The sequence below is a fragment of the Vipera berus genome (assembly GCF_964194415.1).
Source record: "Vipera berus genome assembly, chromosome: 4".
NCBI classification, from domain to species: Eukaryota; Metazoa; Chordata; class Lepidosauria; order Squamata; family Viperidae; genus Vipera; species Vipera berus.
The window spans coordinates 80,032,950-80,056,362 of NC_138206.1; the positions used below are offsets into that span (position 1 = coordinate 80,032,950).

At 41.1% G+C, this 23,413-nt stretch overlaps 1 protein-coding gene across 6 annotated transcripts in view; it reads right to left on the reverse strand.

The window, feature by feature from the left end:
• Positions 1–23,413, reverse strand: part of LOC308667294 (interleukin-5 receptor subunit alpha-like) — a 63,235-nt gene that overhangs the window by 28,500 nt on the left and 11,322 nt on the right. For all 6 annotated transcript variants that reach the window (XR_014026254.1, XR_014026255.1, XM_081326457.1 and 3 more), the window contains 3 exons: positions 11,692–11,833; positions 11,419–11,591; positions 10,475–10,599 (listed from right to left, as the gene is read on the reverse strand). Coding sequence is in view for 4 of the 6 variants with exons in the window: in XM_081326457.1 (XP_081182583.1) it covers positions 10,475–10,599; positions 11,419–11,591; positions 11,692–11,833 (440 nt within the window). In the remaining 2 variants the exon portion in view is untranslated. The remainder of the gene's footprint in view (positions 1–10,474; positions 10,600–11,418; positions 11,592–11,691; positions 11,834–23,413) is intronic.

Consider the following 23,413-nt stretch of genomic DNA (forward strand, 5'->3'; position numbering starts at 1 on the left):
AAGAGTTAGAGGAGGAAATTAAGAGGAAAGAGAAGGCTTTAATTTTGAATCCATCTGACAAGAGGATTAAAGAGGCAATTACTTTGTTAAGAGGTCAGTTTAATATGTTGATGGCAGATCAAGTGGCAACCAATTTACGGTATGTTAAACATAATACTTTTTGTAATGCTAATAAGCCGGGTAGGTGGTTAGCTTATTTGTTAAGGAAGAAACAAAAGTCACGTAATATAGATAGAATAGAATACAAGGGCAAAGAGGTGTTTCAGCAAAATCTTATTAAAAAGGCCTTTGTTGAATTTTATTCTAAGTTATATGTTCGGGATAAGATTTAAGGTGTAGATATAGATAGATATTTACAAGAAGTGAATATCCCTGTTCTTACACAAGAGCAAAGGGAAGAAATGAAGCAACTGATAAATGCTGAAGAAATTATTTTAGCAATTAAACAATTAAAGGTGGGGAAAACACCAGGAACAGATGGCTTGACTGCCGTCTACTATGAAGATTTACAGTTAGAAATGGTGGAACTTTTAAAAGAATTATTTAGAACAATCCAATCCGGAGGAGAAGTGCCTCCATCATGGAAAACAGCTTTCATATTGCTGATTCCGAAGGAAGATCAAGATCTTACCCAAACCAAAAATTATAGGCCAATATCGCTCTTAAATACTGATTATAAGATATTTGCAAAAATTTTAGCAAATAGATTAATGAAGGTAATGCAGCAAATGATTCATAGTGATCAAACAGGATTTATAAGTGGTAGACAAATGAAGAATACTGTGAGACATATTGTAGATTTATTGGAATTTTTGGAAAGAAATAACCAGGTCTCTGCAGCGCTGATTGTTTTGGATGCTGAAAAAGCCTTTGATCAATTGGATTGGCAATTTTTATTTAAGGTACTGGAGAAAATGGAGTTTGGGGATAATATTTTACAATCTATTAGGGCAATATATCAGAAACAAACAGCTCAAATAATAATCAATGGTAGTTTGACAGAAGCATGTAATATTGAAAAGGGTACAAGACAGGGGTGTCTGTTATCACCTTTGTTGTTTGTTTTAACATTGGAAATATTATTGATTAAGATATGAGACTCAAATAAAATTAAGGGAATTAAAATAAGAGATCAAGATTATAGATTGAGAGCGTTTGTGGATGACTTGGTTATTACATTAAGTCAACCGACTTATTCAGTTGTAGATTTGATGGAGATAATACTGTTATATGGAAAAGTTTCTGGATTTAAGATAAATATGCAAAAAACTAAAATTCTGTCTAAAAATATGACTACAGAACAAAAGGTTGTTTTAGAAGAGCTAACTGGATTTGAAATAGTTAAAAAGATTAAATATTTGGGGGTATATCTTTCAGCTTCAAATGCAAAATTATATACAATTGTTATGGTCAAAAATACAAAAAGAATTAGATAGTTGGAAAAAATTACAATTATCTTTATTGGGAAGAATTGCAGCAGTAAAAATGAATGTTTTGCCAAAATTTTTATTTTTGTTTCAAATGATACCTATACTTAAAAAAGATTCAAACTTGAAGGAATGGCAGAAAGGTATTAATAAATTTGTTTGGGCAGGGAAAAGACCAAGAGTTAAATTTAAGATAATGCAAGATGTACGTGAAAGAGGTTGTCTTAAAATGCCCAATTTTAAATTATATTATGAGGCTGCTGCTTTATCATCAATTAGTGATTGGTTTAATTTAACACAAGGCAGATTATTGAATCTTGAGGGTTATGATTTGTTATTTGGTTGGCATGCATATTTATTGTATGACAAGAAGGTGGATAATGTTTTTAAGATACATACAGTCTTGCTCGAAATTGTTGGCACCCCAGAAATTTTTCCAGAAAATCAAGTATTTCTCACAGAAAAGTATTGCAGGAAGACATGTTTTGCTATACACAGGTTTATTCCCTTTGTATGTATTGGAACACAACAAAAAAAGGGAGGAAAAAAAGCAAATTGGACATAATGTCAAACAAAACTCCAAAAATGGGCCGGACAAAATTATTGGCACCCTTAACTTAATATTTGGTTGCACACCCTTTGGAAAAAAATAACTGAAATCAGTCGCTTCCTATAACCATCAATAAGCTTCTTACACCTCTCACCTGGAATTTTGGACCACTCTTCCTTTGCAAACTGCTCCAGGTCTCTCTTATTGGAAGGGCACCTTTTCCCAACAGCAATTTTAAGATCTCTCCACAGGTGTTCAATGGTATTCAGATCTGGACTCATTGCTGGCCACTTCAGAACTCTCCAGCGCTTTCTTGCCATCCATTTCTGGGTGCTTTTTGACGTATGTTTGGGGTCATTGTCCTGCTGGAAGACCCAAGATCTCGGACGCAAACCCAGCTTTCTGACACTGGGCTCTACAGTGCGACCCAAAATCCTTTGGTAATCCTCAGATTTCATGAACCCTTGCACACATTCAAGGCACCCAGTGCCAGAGGCAGCAAAACAACCCCAAAACATCATTGAACCTCCACCACATTTCACTGTAGGTACTGTGTTCTTTTCTTTGTAGGCCTCATTTCATTTTCGGTAAACAGTAGAATGATGTGCTTTACCAAAAAGCTCTATCTTGGTCTCATCTGTCCACAAGACGTTTTCCCAGAAGGATTTTGGCTTACTCAAGTACATTTTAGCAAACTCTAATCTTGCTTTTTTATGTCTCTGTGTCAGCAGTGGGGTCCTCCCGGGTCTCCTGCCATAGCGTTTCATTTCATTTAAATGTCGACGGATAGTTTGCGCTGACACTGATGCTCCCTGAGCCTGCAGGACAGCTTGCATTCCTTTGGAACTTGTTTGGGGCTGCTTATCCACCATCCAGACTATCCTGCGTTGCAACCTTTCATCAATTTTTCTCTTCTGTCCACGACCAGGAAGATTCGCTACAGTGCCATGGGTTGCAAACTTCTTGATAATGTTGCGCACTGTGGACAAAGGCAAATCTAGATCTCTGGAGATGGACTTGTAACCTTGAGATTGTTGATATTTGTCCACAATTTTGGTTCTCAAGTCCTCAGACAGTTCTCTTCTCCTCTTTCTGTTGTCCATGCTTAGTGTGGCACACACAGACACACAATGCAAAGACTAAGTGAACTTCTCTCCTTTTTATCTGCTTTCAGGTGTGATTTTTATATTGCCCACACCTGTTACTTGCCCAAGGTGAGTTTAAAGGAGCATCACATGCTTGAAACAATTTTGTTTACCCACAATTTTAAAAGGGTGCCAATAATTTTGTCCGGCCCATTTTTGGAGTTTTGTTTGACATTATGTCCAATTTGCTTTTTTTCCTCCCTTTTTTGTTGTGTTCCAATACATACAAAGGGAATAAACCTGTGTATAGCAAAATATGTGTTCCTGCAATACTTTTCTGTGAGAAATACGTGATTTTCTGGAAAAATTTCTGGGGTGCCAACAATTTCGAGCATGACTGTATATTAAGGTATGCTCTGTTGCGAGTTTGGAAAAAATATCGACACAAGTTAAATTATAAAATACCAATTTAGGCAATACCTAAACATGCAATAGAAAATATAAACATGGGATTTAAACATGATGTGATTACATATAAAGAAATTCTTAGGATGGAAAGGAATGTATGGCAATTAAAGCCATATAATATTTTAAAAGAAAGGAAAATAGTACAAACTTGGTTCCAGTATGGGCAGTTACAAGCTAGATGGAAAGAAGATCAGAAAGTTGGTATTTCAATAACTGATGGAAATTTGGTAAAACAAATTAGAGATCAAGGTCAAGCACATATAAGAAGGATATATAATGTACTGATAGAAATAGACTCAGAAACGGAACAGGTTAAAGATTGTATGATAAAGTGGGTCCAGAATTTTCAGGAGGTTATTACAATGGATACTTGGGAAAAGATATGTGTCAGAAATGTAAAATTTACTTAGGCTCAAAATTTAAGAGAGAATTTTTATAAAATGTTTATAGATGGCATTTAGATCCTAAAAAATTAGCAAGTATGTATCTGAACTGCCAGCCTAAATGTTGGAGGTGTGGTTGTGAGGATGCAATGTATTATCATATATGGTGGACTTGTAAAAAAGTCAAAGCTTTTTGGATTAAAATTTGGTGGAACATGCAGAAGATATTTAAGAAAAAGATAAGGTTTTCTCCACATTTCTGTTGGGTATCATTACAGATTGTACTGTCATAGATACTAAATTGATGTTGAATTTAATCACGGCAGCAAGACTTTTTGTAGCACAATAGTGGAAGAAGGAGGAACTGCCTACTATAGAAGAGTGGACTTTGAAAGTTTCAAACCTGGCGGAAATGGCAAAGATTTCAGCATATTTGAAAGAACAATCGCAACAGAGATACATTGTGGAATGGAGAAGATGGATCGAATATATTCAGAATAAATATGGGACTAAAAAGTTTCATTTAGCATTTGAATAAGTATTAGTTTTATATGATGTATTATTAGTTATTCATTATTTGTTAGTAATTTAGTTATGTTTAAGGGGAGTTAAAGTGCGATAGAATTTAATGTGTCTTTTTTAGTTAGTTAGCATATTTTAGCTTAAGTTTGTAAAGTTTATACCCTGTATTCAGCTCTGGGAAGTCGTGGGAGGGAGGGTAAGGGAGGGTAAGGGGTAGGGGAGGGGTAGGGAGGGAGTTTATGTTTTAAAAAATGTATCTTAAAACTTTTCAATAAAAAATAATGACAGACCTCCGGTGGTGATGCGACGCTGAAGACAGCCATCTCCGGGCTGTCCGCTCCGCAGCTTTGTTGAATCACTGAAAACAGCGCCAATCAGCTGTTTTGGTGATTCGGAAGCCCCCTCCCCGGGAGAAGAGGAGGGGGTGAGGCCCCAGGTAGGGGTTGAGCTCTCCGGGGCCGCCTGAGCTTTACGTTTGGGCGGCTGAAGGATCGAGCCCCCCCGAAGCCTGGGTTTGCTCCGGGCTGCGCAGCATCTCTGCTCTGTGATTTTTGGAGCGGAGCCAAGCGTTAGCAACCACCCCTGCCAGAAGGAAAGACTCTTGAGTATGAAGACGCAGGCAGAGCGGTACAGGAGGTCAAGGTGAAGTGGACTTTTATCTTTACTCTCTAGCTCAATGGATTTTATGGCTTTAAAGTGAAATTGCGCAGCAAGTGAAAGTGGGGGAAGATGGCGACGAAAGCCTCCAAAGTTCTCCGGAGTGCGGGGGCTTCCCCGGTGCAACAGACTTCGTTGCAAGCTTTGCTTCCTCCTGCACCTGCTCCAGCATTGACGCTTAAGGATTTACAGGATGCCTTAGAAAAGCATTCACAATTAATGTCAGATATGATGGAAAAGCTGGAGGAGAAACTGGAGAAGATGGAAGAGAAGTTTAGAGCAATGAGGGCAGACATATTGCCTACAATTGAAGCTGTGGCTGTATGTGTGCAACGCTTGGATGAAAAAGTGGAGGATCTTAGTCAAAAGAATTCTATATTAGAAGCAAAAGTACTAGAGAATTAAAATATAAGGGATAAAATGGATGGAGACTTGAGTCTCGTCCAGTATCATCAGATGGAGTTTGCTATCAGAATCAGGGGCTTAAAAGAGAATCCTAAAGAAGATCTAAAGCAGCTGGTCTCCGACGCTTTGGAAGTGGTACTGGGTCAGTCAGCAGCTGAAATTGAGGGAAGTATAGATAAAATCTTTCGTGTGAACTCATGGATTGCAAGGCAGAGGAAGCTACCTAGAGATGTGGTGGTTTACTTTACAAAGAGAGCAATTAGGGATGAAGTTATTCAAGTTGCTTATGATACTAAGTTTGTGGTTGCTGAGCAAGAAGTTTTGGTCTTAAAAGAGATTCCTCCAAAGATTTTAAGGAGAAGGAAAGATTTTGCCTTTTTAGCACAGGAACTTAAGAAATGTGACATCAAGTATAGATGGGAGATTCCAGTGGGCATGGTGGTGATGCACGAAGGTAAAAGACATCGTCTGGTTACAGTGACTCAGGCACGTGATTTTTACAGTAAAGTTTTAAAAGCAACCCCTCTACCACTTCTGGAACCTGTAAAGGGAAATGGCGAGGGAAAGTCTCAAGATGCTGAAGGAATACAGATAGAGGAGAGTGGTGCTGGAGGGGATCAAATTACAGTCTCATCAGCAGCTGTTGGAGAGCAGAGGATAACGCGTGCCGCCTTAAGACGAGTGAGACAAGAGCAAGAGCAAGATCAGCAGAAAGTTATGGAGTCTCCAAAGCGTACTTACAGTGAAGCTGTGGGAGGGGCGTGGCCTAAGGAAGTTAAAGGGGTCCTGGCAGACGTGCTCCAGAAGCTTCGGGATGCCAAGAATGGCGACTAAGTTCCTAACCTGGAATGTTAATGGATTAAATTCACCACAGAAGAGAAAGAAAGTTTTTCAATATTTAAAACAATTTAAGACTGATGTTATCTGTTTGCAAGAAACGCATATTAGGGTTATGGACCAAAAGTATTTGTTGAACTCAAGGCTGGGCACGCAATTTATTGCTTCTGCAATTAATAAGAAAAATGGAGTGGTTATCTATGTCAAGAGTACTCTGACAGCGGAACTAATTGAAGTAGATAAACAAGGAAGATATGTTATGATAGATTTGCTGTTAGAAGGCAAAAGAATGCTTTTAGTTGGACTGTATGCTCCTAATCAACAACAAACTGATTTTTTTAGTTTGCTACATACAAAGATTACCCAGTTGGCTTATAAATCTTTTATTTTTATGGGAGATTGGAATGGTGTCCTGGATGTACAGCTGGATAAATCTGGTTTCTTTAAGCGTGCCCCGAGTCATGCTAGATTGCCTAAATCTTTTTTTTGAAATGAAGGATGATCTGGAATTGCGAGACATTTGGCGAGATACACACTTACATGAAAAGGATTATACTTTTTTTTCTGATAGACATCAATCTTTTTCCAGGATTGATTTTATATTACTGACTAATGATTTTTTTCTAGGACTAAGAAGATAAAGATTTGTGCAAGAACTATATCTGACCATAGTCCAGTCTGGTTAGAGATCAACAAGGACAATAGAGATAGGCGCTCCTGGCGCGTAAATGAGAATTTGTTTAGAAATCAGAGAAATGTGGAAGAATGTAAAAAGCAGATGAAAGATTTTTTTGAAATTAATATGAATAAGGATACCTCTATGGACATGGTTTGGGATGCTAGCAAAGCCTATATGAGAGGGGTGTTAATATATATGAATAATAAATACAGACGTAATTTGGAAGTTAGAAGGAAAGAACTGGAGAATGAAATTAGGGAAAAAGAAAAGGCCCTAATTTTGAATCCATCGGATGCGAAGATTAAGGAGGTCATTAACCTGTTAAGAGGACAATTTGATAAGTTGATGGCTGATCAGGTGGCAACTAACCTACGGTTTGCTAGGCATAATACTTTTTGCAATGCCAATAAACCAGGTAGGTGGTTAGCCTACAGGTTAAGGAAAAAACAAAGGGCTTCTAATATAGATAAAATTGAATACAAAGGAAAGGTTGTGTTTCAACAGGATCTTATCAAGGAAGCCTTTGTGGATTTTTATTCCAAATTATATGTTAAGGAGAAGATTAACGAAACAGATATTGATGTATATTTGAAGAATGCTAGCATCCCAGTTCTCACACAAGAACAAAAGGAAGAGATTAATCAACTGATAACAGAAGAAGAAATTCTTTTAGCAATTAAGGAATTGAAGGTGGACAAAGCGCCAGGTACGGATGGACTGACTGCGGTCTACTACAAAAATTTACAAATGGAGCTGATAAAGCCATTAAGGGAATTGTTTCAGACAATTCAGAGGGGTGGAAGGGTGCCTCCGTCTTGGAGAACTGCTTTTATTTCTTTGATTCCGAAGAAAGATCAGGATGCTACTCAAGTAAGAAATTACAGACCAATATCACTTTTAAATACAGACTACAAGATATTTGCTAAGGTGTTAGCTAACAGATTGATGAGGGTTTTGCAACAGATGATTCATGGGGATCAAACTGGGTTTATTAGTGGTAGGCAAATGAAAAATAATGTGAGGCATATAGTTGATGTGGTGGAGTTTTTGGAAAGGAACAACCAGATCCCTGCGGCGCTAATTTTTTTAGATGCTGAAAAAGCTTTTGATCAATTGGATTGGCAATTTCTGATGAAAGTTTTAGATAAAATGAATTTTGGGGATAAATTTTTACAACCAATTAGGGCATTATATCAAAAACAAACTGCCCGAATAATAGTTAACAATAGCCTGACTGAAGTATGCAATATTGAGAAGGGTACAAGACAAGGGTGTCCGTTATCACCTTTATTATTTGTTTTAACATTGGAGATATTATTGATAAAAATACAGAACTCGGAAAAAATTAAGGGTATTCAAATTAGAGATCAGGATTATAGATTGAGGGCGTTTGCAGATGATCTGGTTGTTACGGTGACCCAGCCAGAAAACTCTGTTGTGGACCTGATGGAGATAATAATGCAATATGGGAAGGTTTCTGGATTTAAGGTTAATGTACAAAAAACAAAAATTTTAGCCAAAAATATGACAGCATCGCAAAAGGCCCTTTTAGAAGGATTAACTGGATTTGAGATTGTTAAAAAGGTTAAATATTTGGGGGTGTATTTGTCACCCTCCAATGCAAAGTTATATAAAAATAATTATGAAAAGTTATGGGGAAAAATTCAAAAAGAATTGGAGAGCTGGGAAAAACTGCAATTGTCTTTGCTGGGAAGAATTGCAGCAGTGAAAATGAATGTCCTGCCTAAATTTTTATTTTTATTCCAAATGATACCGGTCCTTAAAAAAGACTCTAATTTGGAAGAATGGCAAAGGGGTATCAATAAATTTGTGTGGGCAGGGAAAAGGCCACGAGTTAAACTTAAGATTATGCAGGATACTCGTGAAAGAGGTTGTCTTAAAATGCCTAATCTTAAATTATATTATGAAGCTGCTGCGTTGTCAGGAATAAGTGACTGGATTAATTTGACACAAGGGAGATTATTAAATCTTGAGGGCCATGACTTGTTATTTGGCTGGCATGCATATTTGTTGTATGATAAGAAGGTAGATAATGTGTTTAAAGTGCATATTTTAAGACAGGCATTGTTGAGAGTTTGGAAGAAGTATAGACATAAGTTAGACTACAAGATGCCGTTGTGGGCAATCCCGAAACATGCAATAGAAAACATAAATGTTGGCTTCAAGCATGATGTGACTACGTATAAGGAGATCTTAAGCTTGGAAAGGAACGTCTGGTGTTTGAAGCCGTACAATCTCTTGCGAGATGAGAAGATCGTTCAAACTTGGTTTCAATATACTCAGTTACGTGCCAGGTGGAAAGAAGATCAGAAAATTGGTTTCTCAATGACCGATGAAAATTTGATAAAGCAAATCAGAAACCAGGGTCCAGCACATATCAAACGGATATATCTTGCATTGATAGAAATTGACTCAGAAACAGAACTTGTTAAAGACTGTATGATAAAATGGGCCCAGAATATTCAAGAAGTTATTACAATGGACACGTGGGAAAAGATCTGGGTGAGGAACGTAAAATTTACGCAAGCCCAAAACCTAAGAGAGAACTTTTATAAAATGTTTTATAGATGGCCTTTAGATCCTAAAAAGCTTGCAAGTATGTATCCGAATTATCAACCTAAATGTTGGAGGTGTGGTGGCGAAGCAACGTATTTTCATATATGGTGGACCTGCAAAAAGGTTAAGGCTTTTTGGATAAAAATTTGGTGGAATATGCAGAAGATCTTTAAGCAAAGGATAAAGTTTTGTCCGCAATTGTTTTTATTGGGCATAATTACAGATGCTACTGTTGTGGACATTAAGTTGATGTTGAACTTAATCACAGCAGCAAGACTCTTAATAGGTCAATATTGGAAAAAGGAGGAACTGCCGACTATAGAAGAATGGACACTAAAAGTTTCTGACCTGGCGGAAATGGCAAAGATTTCGGCTTACTTGAAAGATCATTCGCAAGAACGTTATATTATGGAGTGGAAAAAGTGGATTGATTATATCCAGAACAAATATGGGACTAAAAAGTTTCATTTAGCATTTGAATAAGTCTTCTTTTCCTTTTTTTCTTTTTTTCCTTTTTATATGTAATATTAGTATTGCTTGTAGTCATTTCATATGAGCTAGAGTGCGATAGAATTAATAGTTTATTGTTGTTAGCATATGGGTGTTTATGATTGTTCTTTGTTTTTATACCTTGTACTTAGCTCTGGGAAGTCGGGGGGGAGGGGGGAATGGGGGGGAGGGATAGGGAGGGTTAGGTAGGGGTGGGTGGAGGGAGGGGGGATTGTTAAAGATAAAATGTACTGTAAAACTTTTCAATAAAAAAAATAATGACAATCTGGCAATCTTTTCAAAATTTTAAATATTTGTTTTCCAATAGATGTCATTTTCTACCCCCAAAATTGATATTAATGTGGCAAGGGAATTTTTGACTTGTTGGCTCTTACCTTTATTTGGAACTCAAAGCATTCCCTTCCAACTTTACGAGAGCTTGGAGGAGGTTCCCATTGGATTCTATAATATAATGGTGATTTATAATCCACAGTAATATTTTGGGGAGGTCGAAGCTGTTCTGGAATGAAATAACCAGCATTATAAGTAACAGTTGAAGACTAGGAAATCATGTATATATGCACAGATGTAAGCAACGAAATACTTTAAGAAGAAAAGAGATAAAACAAAATGAGCACACTCTCTTTAGCCCAAATTTGGTAGGTATATTTGGTTTTCTTTTTTTAGTTCTTTCAGCCTCTAGATCAGGGCTGTCAAACTGCCGGCCCGCGGGCTGGACACATCATGCAGAAGCCGCGCCCACCCCATTGCCGGCAATGGCAAAACCATCCCTATACATTGTGCGATATCACGTGACATTGCAAGTTTGACATGTCTGCTCTAGATCAATGAAAATTAATATTTAAAAATTAAAGCCTTGTTACCTCTCACTTATTGCAAGTCAGAAGATGAATTACCACATATGTTTTTTTCATAAAAGGATGCAAGACGATTTTTTTAATGAAATGTTGGACCCTTACAGAAGTAAAGTCCCTTATAACCCAGCTATGAATAATTCTGGGCATATCATATCTGGCCATCTTCAAATTTCAATATATCTGGTATAAAAGACCTGGCTCTTCGAGCTCTCTGGCCTAGACTGAGAGTATTAACTGGGGTTTTAATTGTATTTTTAACTGTAATTGGGTTTTTATTTCAAGGTTAGTGTAATTATTTTAATTGTTTTTAATTTTTGTAACTTGTTGCATTGTTTTAAAAAACCTTGTGAACCGCCCTGAGTCCTATGGGAGAAGGGCGGTTAATAAAATAAATAAATAAATAAAAAATAAATAAAATGCTTCTGTTATTATTAGTTGTAAACATTTTCCCTTTTTCTCACCTTTTTTATAAAGTCGGAAATCATCAACATACGATTGAATTGGAGATTCTATGCTTGATCCATTAATTGTAATATTCACACGATATTTATTTATTATCACATCAGGGAAGTAGCAACCAATGTGTCTTCCAAGCATGTTACTTATGTAATGTGGACACTCATTATCTGTAGCCCTGTTTATACCAAAATAATTTTATTTAAAAACCAATCAAACACAATATATTTTCAAGAAAAAAAAACTTTCATTTAGTTTATTAAATGAAAATTCATTACCTGTGGTAAGCTAAGTACATAAAATATTGGGTGTCTGGAGGAGCATTTTTGCCAGCATTCCAAGTACAATTCATAGTAGGATTCTTAAATGTATATGAGCGAACAATACAGGAAAAGTTTTCAACAGATGTTCCATTCTTACCTAGAAATAGGTAAAAATTGAGAAGTTAAATATTCAAGATAATGTTTTATCTTATTATATAAGGATCAATATAAGCTTTAAGCCTTTCAGTCAACTCCATAAAAATCTGTCATTTTTTTTATTTGTCACTTTTGATTGATTGAAGCTGAAATTTCAAAACTCTGCAAGATTATGATTTCTTACTAGTATTTTATGCTATCTGATCATATGACAGAATAATAGGATATCTGAATTATGATTAATATTTTTAAGAAAGAATAACAATAACTAGAACTGAAGAATCAACTTGATTTTCTGGCTTTTGTTGGATATCAAACACATTCTATTCCTAGGGAACTTTTATCAAGACTTTATTCGTCTTCTGTGCAGTGACTTACGTCATGGCAGAAATTATGCCATGTCAATAAGCCAACAATTGATTTATACATACTGTATTTAAACAGTATGCAGTTAGCAGAAAGCAGGCTTCTTCAGGAATGTTGTGTGATAGTTGTCACGGAGACCTGGCTACATTCAGAGATACCGAATGAAGCTGTGGAGTTGATAAACCGAGTTTTTCACCGCTCTGACAGAGATAAACGCTCCGGGAAGGGTAAAGGAGGAGGACTGTGTGTGTATATACACTGTGAATGGTGTGTTAACAGCAGATTGGTATATATGTATTGCTCCCCAGATGTGGAACTGATGACTGTTATATGTAGGCCTTTCTATCTGCCTAGAGAAATTACTGTGGTAATTATTATAGCTGTTTATATTCCACCTGATGCCAATGTCAACATGGCACTTTCTAAGCTGTATGACGTCATCACCAGGCAGCAGCAAACTCACCCAGAGGGCGCTCTTGTCGTGGCTGGGGACTTCAATCAAGCTTGTCTGAAGACAGTTCTCCCTAAGTTTGTACAGTATGTGCAAGTTTCCACCAGAGGGAAGAACACTTTGGACCACGTGTATTCCAATCTGAAGCAGGCATACAGAGCTTTTCCTCTTCCCCACCTGGGTACATCTGACCATCTTTCACTCCTGTTGTGCCCAAAGTATGTTCCTCTCAGGAAAAGGACTCAGGCCGTCACAAAAAGGGTCAGAACCTGGCCAGTGGGTGCTCTCAGTCAGTTGCAGGACTGCTTTGAAACCACTGACTGGAGTGTATTTGAAGAACAAGATCTAAATTTATATACAGATGCCGTACTCTCTTATATTAGAACATGCACTGACAGTGTAACAACGGATGTGCATTAGAGTTTATGGGAACTGTAAACCCTGGATGACTGCAGAGATACGAACACTCCTGAGAGCCCGGGACTCTGCCTTTAAGGCGGGGGACAGGTACAGATACAGAGAGGCCAGGGCAAATCTCAGAAGAGGCATTAGGATGGCAAAACAACAATACAAACAAAAGGTGGAGAACCATTTAGCGAACAACGATCCGAGGCAAGTATGGCAGGGACTTCAGCACTTAACCAACTATAAGGGCAGCACGAGGAGCATGGCAAACACCGATGCCTCGTTGGCTGAGGAGCTGAATATCTTCTTCGCCCGCTACGAGGTTAAAAGACCAGACCCCGTAGCCTCTGCTGGCCGGCCTTCTGACTCTCAGCCACTCACCCTGTGTGAACACCAAGTGAGAGCTGTATTGAAGGCTGTGAATCCCAGCAAAGCCGCAGGCCCAGATGGGGTGCTGGGGATAGTGGTCAGGAATTGTGCCGATCAATTAGCAGGGGTCCTGACAAGGATTTTTAACATCTCCTTGCAAACGGCATGTGTACCATCATGCTTGAAGGCAGCTACCATTGTCCCAGTCCCCAAGAAAACTGCAGTGAGTGCCTGAATGACTACAGACCTATTGCATTAACGTCTGTAGTCATGAAATGCTTCGAAAGATTGCTTCTCCAACATCTTAGGACATGCCTCCCACTGGACTTTGATAAACATCAATTTGCCTACAGGGGAAATAGGTCGACAGACGATGCCATAGCTACTGCTTTACATTCTGTAGCAAGTCATCTCGAGAAACCTGGAAGTTACGTCAGGATGCTTTTTGTTGACTACAGCTCGGCTTTCAACACCATTTTCCCGAGCATTCTCATCGAGAAGCTGACTGACTTGAAATTCTCCCCCGCTATCTGCGATTGGATTCAAGACTTTCTTAGGGATCGGATACAAACAGTGAGGGTCGGGTCTGCTTTGTCCACCCCCTTGAAGCTTTGCACCGGCACGCCACAGGGCTGTGTGCTTAGCCCCTACCTGTACTCTTTATACACTTATGATTGTGTATCATCTGACCCATCCACTGCGATAATCAAGTTCGCAGATGATACAACTGTGGTGGGTCTTATTACAGGTGGGGATGAGACAGCATATAGGGCGGAGGTACAAAAACTATCCGTATGGTGTAGTAACAACAACTTGCACCTAAACATCGGCAAGACGAAAGAGATGGTGTTAGACTTCCGGAGAAAAAAGGAGGAACCTGCCCACTTTACATCGGGGAGGACTGTGTAGAGAGAGTTTCCTCCTTTAAATTTCTGGGAGTCTACCTCTGTGAAGATCTGACCTGGAAAGTTAACACAACCCAGGTGGCTAGAAAGGCCCAACAGAGGCTTCACTTTCTTAGGATCTTGCTGAAGAACAGGGTAGAACAACAGCTAATGACCCTCTTTTACCGGTCTACCATAGAGAGCGTCCTCTCGTATGGTATTGTGGTTTGGTATGCTGGTCTGACAGCCGCGGATAGGAAAGTATTGCAGAGGGTAGTGAGCACAGCACAAGACATTGTGGGCTGTTCCCTGACACCACTGGATGACATCGCCAGGGCTCGTTGCCTTGGAAGAGTGAGGAAGATTCTCAGGGATGACTCACACCCTGGACGGTATCTCTTTACTCTCCTACCATCCGGTAGGAGATATAGGAATATAGCCAGCCGTACCAACAGGCTGAAAAATAGCTTTTATCCGTGGGCTGTTAGGCTTTTAAATGGGACATAATCTTATGCAGAATTGACTTGGGAGGCCGGTGTGTGGTGTAGTTGGTTCACATAGTGTGGTGGGATGGAGGGTTTGTTGTCACTGTGTGTTGGGGGGAGAGAGCACAGGGGGAGGCTCAGCTAATCTCAATGTACACATGTTGTACTTTGACAATAAAGGTTTATTTATTTATTTATTAGTAAGCAACAGTAAGCATGGAACATAGTGTATATGAAGAAATCTTGGAATTAAGGATATGGCAAGAAATAGCAAATGCATACAAAGATAGATCCCAAAAGAGGGGATGCAATTTAAGTGGGCACTCCCTTGAGCAGATTAAGATCTTTAAATATCTAGGTATAGTTTTCAAGCTTCAGAAAGTAGAAATGCTCTCCTGGATTAGGTATCCTGCAATGCACAGAGATCTGCACCAACTGTTCAAACTTTTTTTTTCTAGAGGAGCACTATCTGCAATTGTTTGCTGTTAAAGCCCAAACACAACTGTTATACAGAGCCCAATTTGGATCATATAACAGAATGATAAATTTAGAAAGAATTCAAACCAAATATTTATAAGAATCTTAAACCACAGTGCTTTCCCAGGAAGCAGGAATTGGTAAAGTTGAATCCAGTCTCTGAATAAATATCTTTACCTACTGGTTCTTGCAGGCATTGAGCAAGACAAAGGATTCAAACAGTAACAAGTTTATTGAGAGTCAGAACATAACAGAAGCAAGCTAATAGCTGCTGCACAGCTATTTATATGGTTGGCCTCTAGGCGGCGACCAATAGATTTAAAGCAACAGTTTCCCACCCAAAACCTACTTAACTGGCTGGAGAGAAAAGTCTAGCTCAGCCCAGCAACCGTTACAAAGCATGCAAAAGTAGGTCAGTCATTAAGCAGCAGTTAAACACAAGGCAAGTGATTTAACATATAAGGCCAATACATTATACTACCCCTCTGAATTGGATGCCATAGAAACTACAGCTCATGTTTTTCTATATTGTCATTTCTACAAGGATGTTTGCCACTAGTTAATTACCATTTTTAAACTTTCTATGGCACTCTGGTAATGTTTACATGCATTATTTGTTAGGCAATCAGGACAACTTAATTCCTTTAAAAATAGCAAAAATTTGCTACATTACATGTAAGCTTTGCTCACAAATGGCTGCCAATAGTTTTGATGTTAGGGGTTAACTTTATTTTATTTGTTTTATTGAAATTATTTTTACTGGTCAATGACTAAAATAAGGTTTCTGTCTGTTCTACTAATTAAAATTTGCATTTAATTAATTAATTAATTAAATTCATTTATTAATTTATTTTTGTCATTGCAAATGTAGCACATGGTGGGCTCTCAGTTCCAAGAGCAATAAAACATGGGGAAAAAGTTGAAACTTGATTCCTGTGTTAGATTCTTTATCTAAAATCTAAATCTAAACATGTAACCACCTTGAAAGTTCAGGATGGATGCCATTTCTTGGGATTGCTTTTAATAATGAAAGTTCATGAAGAAATTGAAATATAGTGAGAATCTTACAGGGCCTTTTAAAAACAAATTGAGTTTTAGATACATCACAGAAAATGTAGTGGACTTGGACTTTCTTCATCTATAAATCTGTTCATATCTGCTATTTAATTGTATTAATCTTGTATGAATGATGACAAACTCCTTCCCACATTCACTAAGAGTCAGCCATTTCCAAACACAATTAATATTAAAGATAGATGAGGAATGGCCGAGCAAAGAAAGCACAGAATCATAAAGGCAGGAGTCCTTATACCATCCAGTACAGATCTTGTGCAGAAAGAGGGAGTAATACTGTGTTATCAGAACACCATAGCTCCTGATATTACTGGCTCAGAAAAATGATTAGCCCATTGAACTAAAATTTATATTTAATTACAGCTTGAAAGAAAACCTTTATAAAACGATGTATTGTTGGTACTTGACCCCAGATAGACTAGCAAAAATGTATAAAGGGGTTTTGATAAGTGCTAGAAATGTAGTCAAAATCCAGGTTCATTTTATCAGAGATGGTGGTCTTGCAAATATGTGAAAATATACTGGATAAATATAAAAATGATGATGAAGAAAATATTTAAGATACAAATATTAAAGACCAATCTTTTACATAAGATAGAGAAGCCAGTTGAAAACAATTTGGGTGCTATTCCTTCACATCAGGGATCCACAAATTTTTAAAACAGGGGGGCAGTTCATTGTCCCTCAGACTGTTGGGGGGGCAGACTATAGTTTGAAAAAAATAATGATTATAGAACAATGTAAAATCAAGTATAAAATGAAAAATGAAACAAGAAAAATGAAATGATTAATTATTTGAATGAGTTTTTAAGTGAAGAAAATATACAATATTTCCAGTGAATACACACATGTTTTGTTTAGAAATGAAACTACTAGTTTTCATGCAAATAGTTTTTTTAAATAATATTTTTATTAATTTTCTAATTTTACATTTAGGTATTTAAAAAGCAACATGGTGGCTGGGTTTATCAATAGTTCAGTAACGTGCAAAAAACTTTAGTACAAATCTCAAACTACAATGTACATTTATTAATAAATTTTAGCATATATATATATATATATATATATATATATATATATATATATATATATGTGTGTGTGTGTGTGTGTGTGTGTGTGTGTGTGTATATATATGTGTGTATATATATATATATGTGTATATATATATATATATATATATATATATATATATATATATATATATATATATATATTACTTTTACATTCAATCTTTATATTCAATCAATGTCCTGTTGTTAGTTTATCCCAATTTTTAGTTTCCCATCAATATTCAGATTTAACATTTGATATTTATAATTTCCAGGTTTTAGGTAACCAAAGTTTCTTTTATCTCAATTCATAACAAAATCACATCTTATCTATTTGGGTATAATCTTGTTCTATTTCCTAAAAGTTATCTATTTCCCCCCAATCTTACATCATCTAGTTAATAATACAGTATCCCCTTTAATAAATCAAAGCCTGTTATATATATTGTCTGAGTTAATCAATAAATCAAACATATTCATAATATTTTTTTCTTTTGGGTCTAATTTTTAAGTATTACACAAATAGCATCCTTATTTTCAACTAATTTCCAAATGCTTTAAATTTAATGACCAAAATTTCCCTTATCTCAACTTCTCCCTTTGACCCTCTAATTAGTAATATGAAATCCCCTCTGATAAATCAAAACCTAAATTTTCTTCAGCCTTATTCTGGCTTTCTTTCTTTTCCGACTAGCCTTTCATGTCAACTCTTTTAAATCATCAAATAGATCTCCATCTATTCTTATATATATTGTTTGGAAAAAGAGAGACCATTTAGTTGCCATTTTTTTTGGAAGGGCTAGCCCATTTTTGTTCCTTAAATCGTATCCTTATTATTCCAAGTCCCCATAATTGTCCCAGTATGTTTATCTTATTTATTTTATATATTTATTTATTTATTTTGATTTATATACTGCCCTTTCCCGAAGGACTCAGGGCGTTTTACAGGGTATTTAAAACAAGAAATACAAAAGTTAAAAACAATTAAAAAAATTACATCAATCCCTGAAAAAAGTAAAAACCCCAATTAAATTAAAATTAAAATTCTCAGCCTGGGCCAGAGAGCTCGAAGAGCCAGGCCTTCAGGTACCGGCGGAATGAACGGAGGTCGGGGGCAGTCCTGAGCTCCACGGGGAGCTGGTTCCAGAGGGCAGGCGCACCCACTGAGAAGGCCCTCCCCCTGGGTGTTATCCACCAGCAATCTTTTACCGGCGGCACCCTGAGAAGACCCTCCCTGTGGGAGCGCACTGGACGAAGGGAACTTGATGCTGGCAGCAGGTGTTCCCTCAGATATCCCAGACCCAAGCCATTTAGGGCTTTATAGGTCATCACCAGCACCTTGAATCTCACCCGGAGGGCAACCGGGAGCCAATGCAGCTCGCGGAGTAGAGGTGTTACATGGGAGTATCAGGAAACCCCCATCACAACTCACGCGGCCGCATTCTGCACCAGCTGAAGTTTCCGAGTGGTCCTCAAGGGCAGCCCCATGTAGAGAGCGCTGCAGTAGTCTAAACGGGAGGTCACGAGCGCATGAGTGACTGTGCATAGGGCATCTCGGTCCAGGTAGGGTCACAACTGGCACACTAGGTGAACCTGGGTAAAAGCCCCCCTGGTCACGGCTCCTATATGGTCTTCAAAATTGAGCCAGGAGTCAAGGAGGACACCCAAGTTGCGAGCCCTATCAACGGGGGGTAACACCTCACCCCCCATCGTTAAAGGTGGAATGGTCTGGTTAACCCGAGATGCCGATATGCACAGCCACTCAGTCTTGGCAGGATTGAGACGAAGCCTGTTTCTCCCCATCCAGACCTGGACCGCCTCCAGGCAACGGGCCATCACGGCGAGGGCATTGCTGGGTTGGTTTGGGGTGGAAAGAAAAAGTTGGGTATCATCAGTGTACTGATGATACCCCACCCCGAAACCACAAATGATCTCACCCAGCGGCTTCATGTAGATATTGAACAGGAGGGGTGAGAGAACCGACCCCTGAGGAACTCCACAAACAAGAGGCCTCGGGGTGGACCTCTGCCCTCCTGTCAACACCGATTGTGAGCGGCCCAGGAGATAGGAGGAGAACTACCATAAAACAGTGCCTCCCACTCCCAACCCCCTGAGACGCCGCAGTAGGATACCATGGTCGATGGTATCAAAAGCCGCTGAGAGATCTAATAGGACTAGGACAGAGGAACAACCCCTGTCCCGAGCCCACCAGAGATCATTCACCAGCGCGACCAATGCCATCTCCGTGCTGTGTCCGGGCCTGAAACCCGATTGGTACGGGTCCAGATAATCAGTTTCCTCCAGGAACAGAGGAAGCTGATGCGCCACCACACTCTCAACAACCTTCGCCAAAAAGCGAAGGTTGGAGACTGGACGATAATTATTTAAAACAGCCGGGTCCAGGACAGGCTTTTTGAGGAGTGGTCGTCTCACCACTGCCTCTTTCAAGGTGGTGGGGAAGACACCCTCCTTCAAAGAAGCAGTTATTACTGCCTGGAACCAGCCTCGTGTCTCCTCCCGGGCCGCATAAACCAGCCAGGAGGGGCACGGATCCAACAAACAGGTGGTGGAGCTCAGCCTCCCCATGATCCTGTCCACATCATCAGGGGAAACAGGATCGAACTCAGTCCAGATAACATGCTCAAGACCGTCCGATTGCTCCACATCAGACTCCGCCCAGTCAGAGTCCAGACCAGCCCGGATCTGAGCGATTTTGTCTGTCAGATGGTGACTAAACTCCTCGGCCCATCCCTGTAAGGGATCCTCCCTCACCTCCTGGTTAAGGAGGGAGCGAGTCACCCTAAACAGGGTGGCCGGGCGATTATCTGCGGACGCGATGAGGGCAGCGAAGTAATTAGACTTCGCCATCCTTGGTGGAGCAGTGGGCTGATGCCTCCTTAAGTAACACCAGCTGCCTGCAATTAGTGCAGGTTCGCATCCCACCAGGCTCAAGGTTGACTCAGCCTTCCATCCTTCCGAGGTAGGTAAATTGAGGACCCAGATTGTTGGGGGCAATTAAGCTGACTTTGTAATAATGCCGCTTGGGGGGGACGAAAGCCCTAATAAGCAGGCATATACATAGAATGAAGGCTACTGCTAAGCTTGTAAGCTGCCCTGAGTCTTCGGAGAAGGGCGGGATATAAATGGAATTAAAATAAAAAAATAAATAAATAAATCCTCATCGAGGCAAGATAAGACCTTATAAAGGTTCTTAGCTGCAATCGGTCAGATTCGGATCGGCTGGACCTCCAACCGCTCTCTAGACCCCATCTCCGACGCTTCATCTCCTGGAGCTCTGCAGAAAACCATGGAGCCCAGCGGGATCTGCGCTGGGTCAGAGGTCGCAAGGGTACAACACAGTCAAGTGCCCTGGCGGCCGCCCTTTCCCAGGCATCCACCAAGGCATCGACTGAGCTGTGGGTGAGGGCGATGGGTATAGAACCAAGTGCCATCTGGAACCGTTCCGGGTCCATTAGGCACCTGGGGCGGAACCACCTGGTCGGTTCCACAGCCCAGTGGTGGGGGGTGGCATAATGGAAGACCAGCTGCAGGAGATGATGATCTGACCATGACAGGGGAACAATGGTTGGTGAACCCCCTCCCAGATCATCCAACCACTGTCCAGACAGGAGCACCAGGTTGTTCTGTACCAGCCTGCTACCGGCCTTGCAGAAAGGCAACCCCTGTACAAACGGCAGAGGCTGGAAAACGTCTGAGGCTGGAAAACGTCTGCCAAGTTTAATTCACAAACAAACAACAGAACATGAAACACGATACCGGAACTTTGATCCTCAAACGGAGCGGTTGCTTTCAGCAACCAGCCCTTCCCCAAACACTCCCTTTATTAGAGTTCAGGGCGTGGCCTCCCTGTGCCTCCTTCCGAGGAGTCCCACAGCCTTTCTCTGCTTGCTCCTGCTTGACTGCCTCCTGCATCGGGCGTCCTTGAACAGGGCCAGCTGTGGGTCATCATCATCCGCACTGTCGGGCTCGCGCAGCTGAGAAGAGGGGCCTGGCTGGGGGCTCTGCGAAGCCTCCAAGCCATCATCAGCAAGTTCGTCTTCGACACCCTCCTCCTCCCCCTCGTCTGAGTCATCCGAGTCATCCGACCCGGCTGCCGGACCCACAGGCTGACCCTGAATCACAACACTATCCCGCACCGCAGGGCCCTTCCCCCGGGGCTGCCGATCCGGATGCGGTCGGGATGGGAATTGTTCGTGAAAAGCAGTCACCAACGCAGGGGCATGAACGGCGGTCGCGTCTTCCCAGGTGAAGTCCTCCGGCCCGTACCCTTTCCACTCGATCAGGTACTGAAAACGACCTTTCAGCCAACGGGAATCCCTGATGCTGGCGACCTCGTACTCGGGGGTGCTGCCTCCATCACGAGGTCCTGATGGGGGAGGTTCCGCTTGGCGGAGTGGACAAGCCGGTTGCTCGGGGACCAACAGAGACCGATGGAAGACGGGGTGCACGCGCAGGGAACGTGGCAGAGTTAAGCGATAGGCGACCGGATTGATGACAGCCTTGACTGGGAACGGTCCTAAATATCGGTGGTCTAACTTCCTCGCCGGCCGTGTGGACGGTAAGTTCCTGGTGGACAGCCAGACCCGATCCCCCACCGATAGTGGAGGCGTATCCCGTTTTGACCGATCAGCAAACCTTTTGTAATCGGCCTTGGCCTTATCCAACTGCCGTCGCACCAATCGATGGATCGCCTGTAACTCTGCCATGAAGTCGTTCGCTGCCGGCTCCGGTGAGTCCACGGGAGAAAGGGGGAAAAACCGGGGGTGATAACCCACATTGGCCAAGAACGGTGTCATCTGTGTGGAGGTGTGCTGCGAGTTGTTAAAGGCAAACTCAGCTATGGCCAGATAGTCCACCCAATTGTTCTGCTGCAGGTTGACGTAGCAGCGCAGATACTGTTCCAGGATACCGATGACCTTCTCGGTTCCCCCGTCAGTATGAGGATGATGCGCGGACGAGAGGCAAACCTTGATGTCCAACGCATGCATCAACTCCTGCCAGAAGCGGGCTGTAAACTGGGCCCCCCTATCGGAGACGACTCTATCGGGGAGGCCGTGCAGCCGAAACACCTGTTGGATAAACATACGACTAGTGGCGCGAGCTGACGGTAAGCCGCGACAGGGGATGAAGTGCGCCATCTTGGTCAGCATGTCCACCACCACAAACACTGTCGTGAAACCAGAGGATGGGGGTAAATCCGTCAGAAAGTCCATGGACACAGCCCCCCAGGGTCTCTTGGGTGTTGGCAAAGGCTGCAGTAATCCAGGCGGGGCCCCTGTTGCTGACTTGGCCTGCCTGCATGGGATGCAGGAGGTGACATAAGACTGGACGTCGTGTCGGACTCGGGGCCACCAGAAGGTACGGGAGACCAGGTTCAGAGTCTTGAACAGGCCAAAATGCCCCGCTGCCGGGTTATCATGACACTGGCTGAGGACGAGTCCCCTGAGTGGCCCTCCCGGAACATAGAGCCGGTCACGATAATACAAGAGTCCATCCGTGACCGTCCAAGGCGAATCTGGCCCCACCTCCTCCTTCCGCTGAGCCACCCACGCCTCCTGCTGCTCTGCCTCCCGGATCCGAGCCCGTATATCAACCGGCTCCCGCACCGCAGCAAAAGACTCGACGGGGATCACTGTCCTGGGCAGAAGCTTGTCTTCCACTCAGGTATATTCGGGCTTCCTGGACAGAACATCCGCTCTCTGATTGTGCCCGCTTGGTATGTACTGAACCCGGAAGTCAAACCTCGCAAAGAAAAGAGACCACCGGATCTGGCGTTGGTTCAAATTCCGAGCGGTCTGCAGGCTTTCCAAATTCTTATGGTCCGTCCGGACCTCGATTTGATGCCGCGCTCCCTCCAGATGATGCCTCCAAGCCTCGAACGCCGCTTTGATGGCCAGCAGCTCCTTCTCCCAGATGGTATAGTTGCGCTCCGAGGGGTTCAATTTTCGAGAGTGATACGCGCAAGGGAAAAGGGTACCGCTGGGCGTTGTTGCCTGGAGT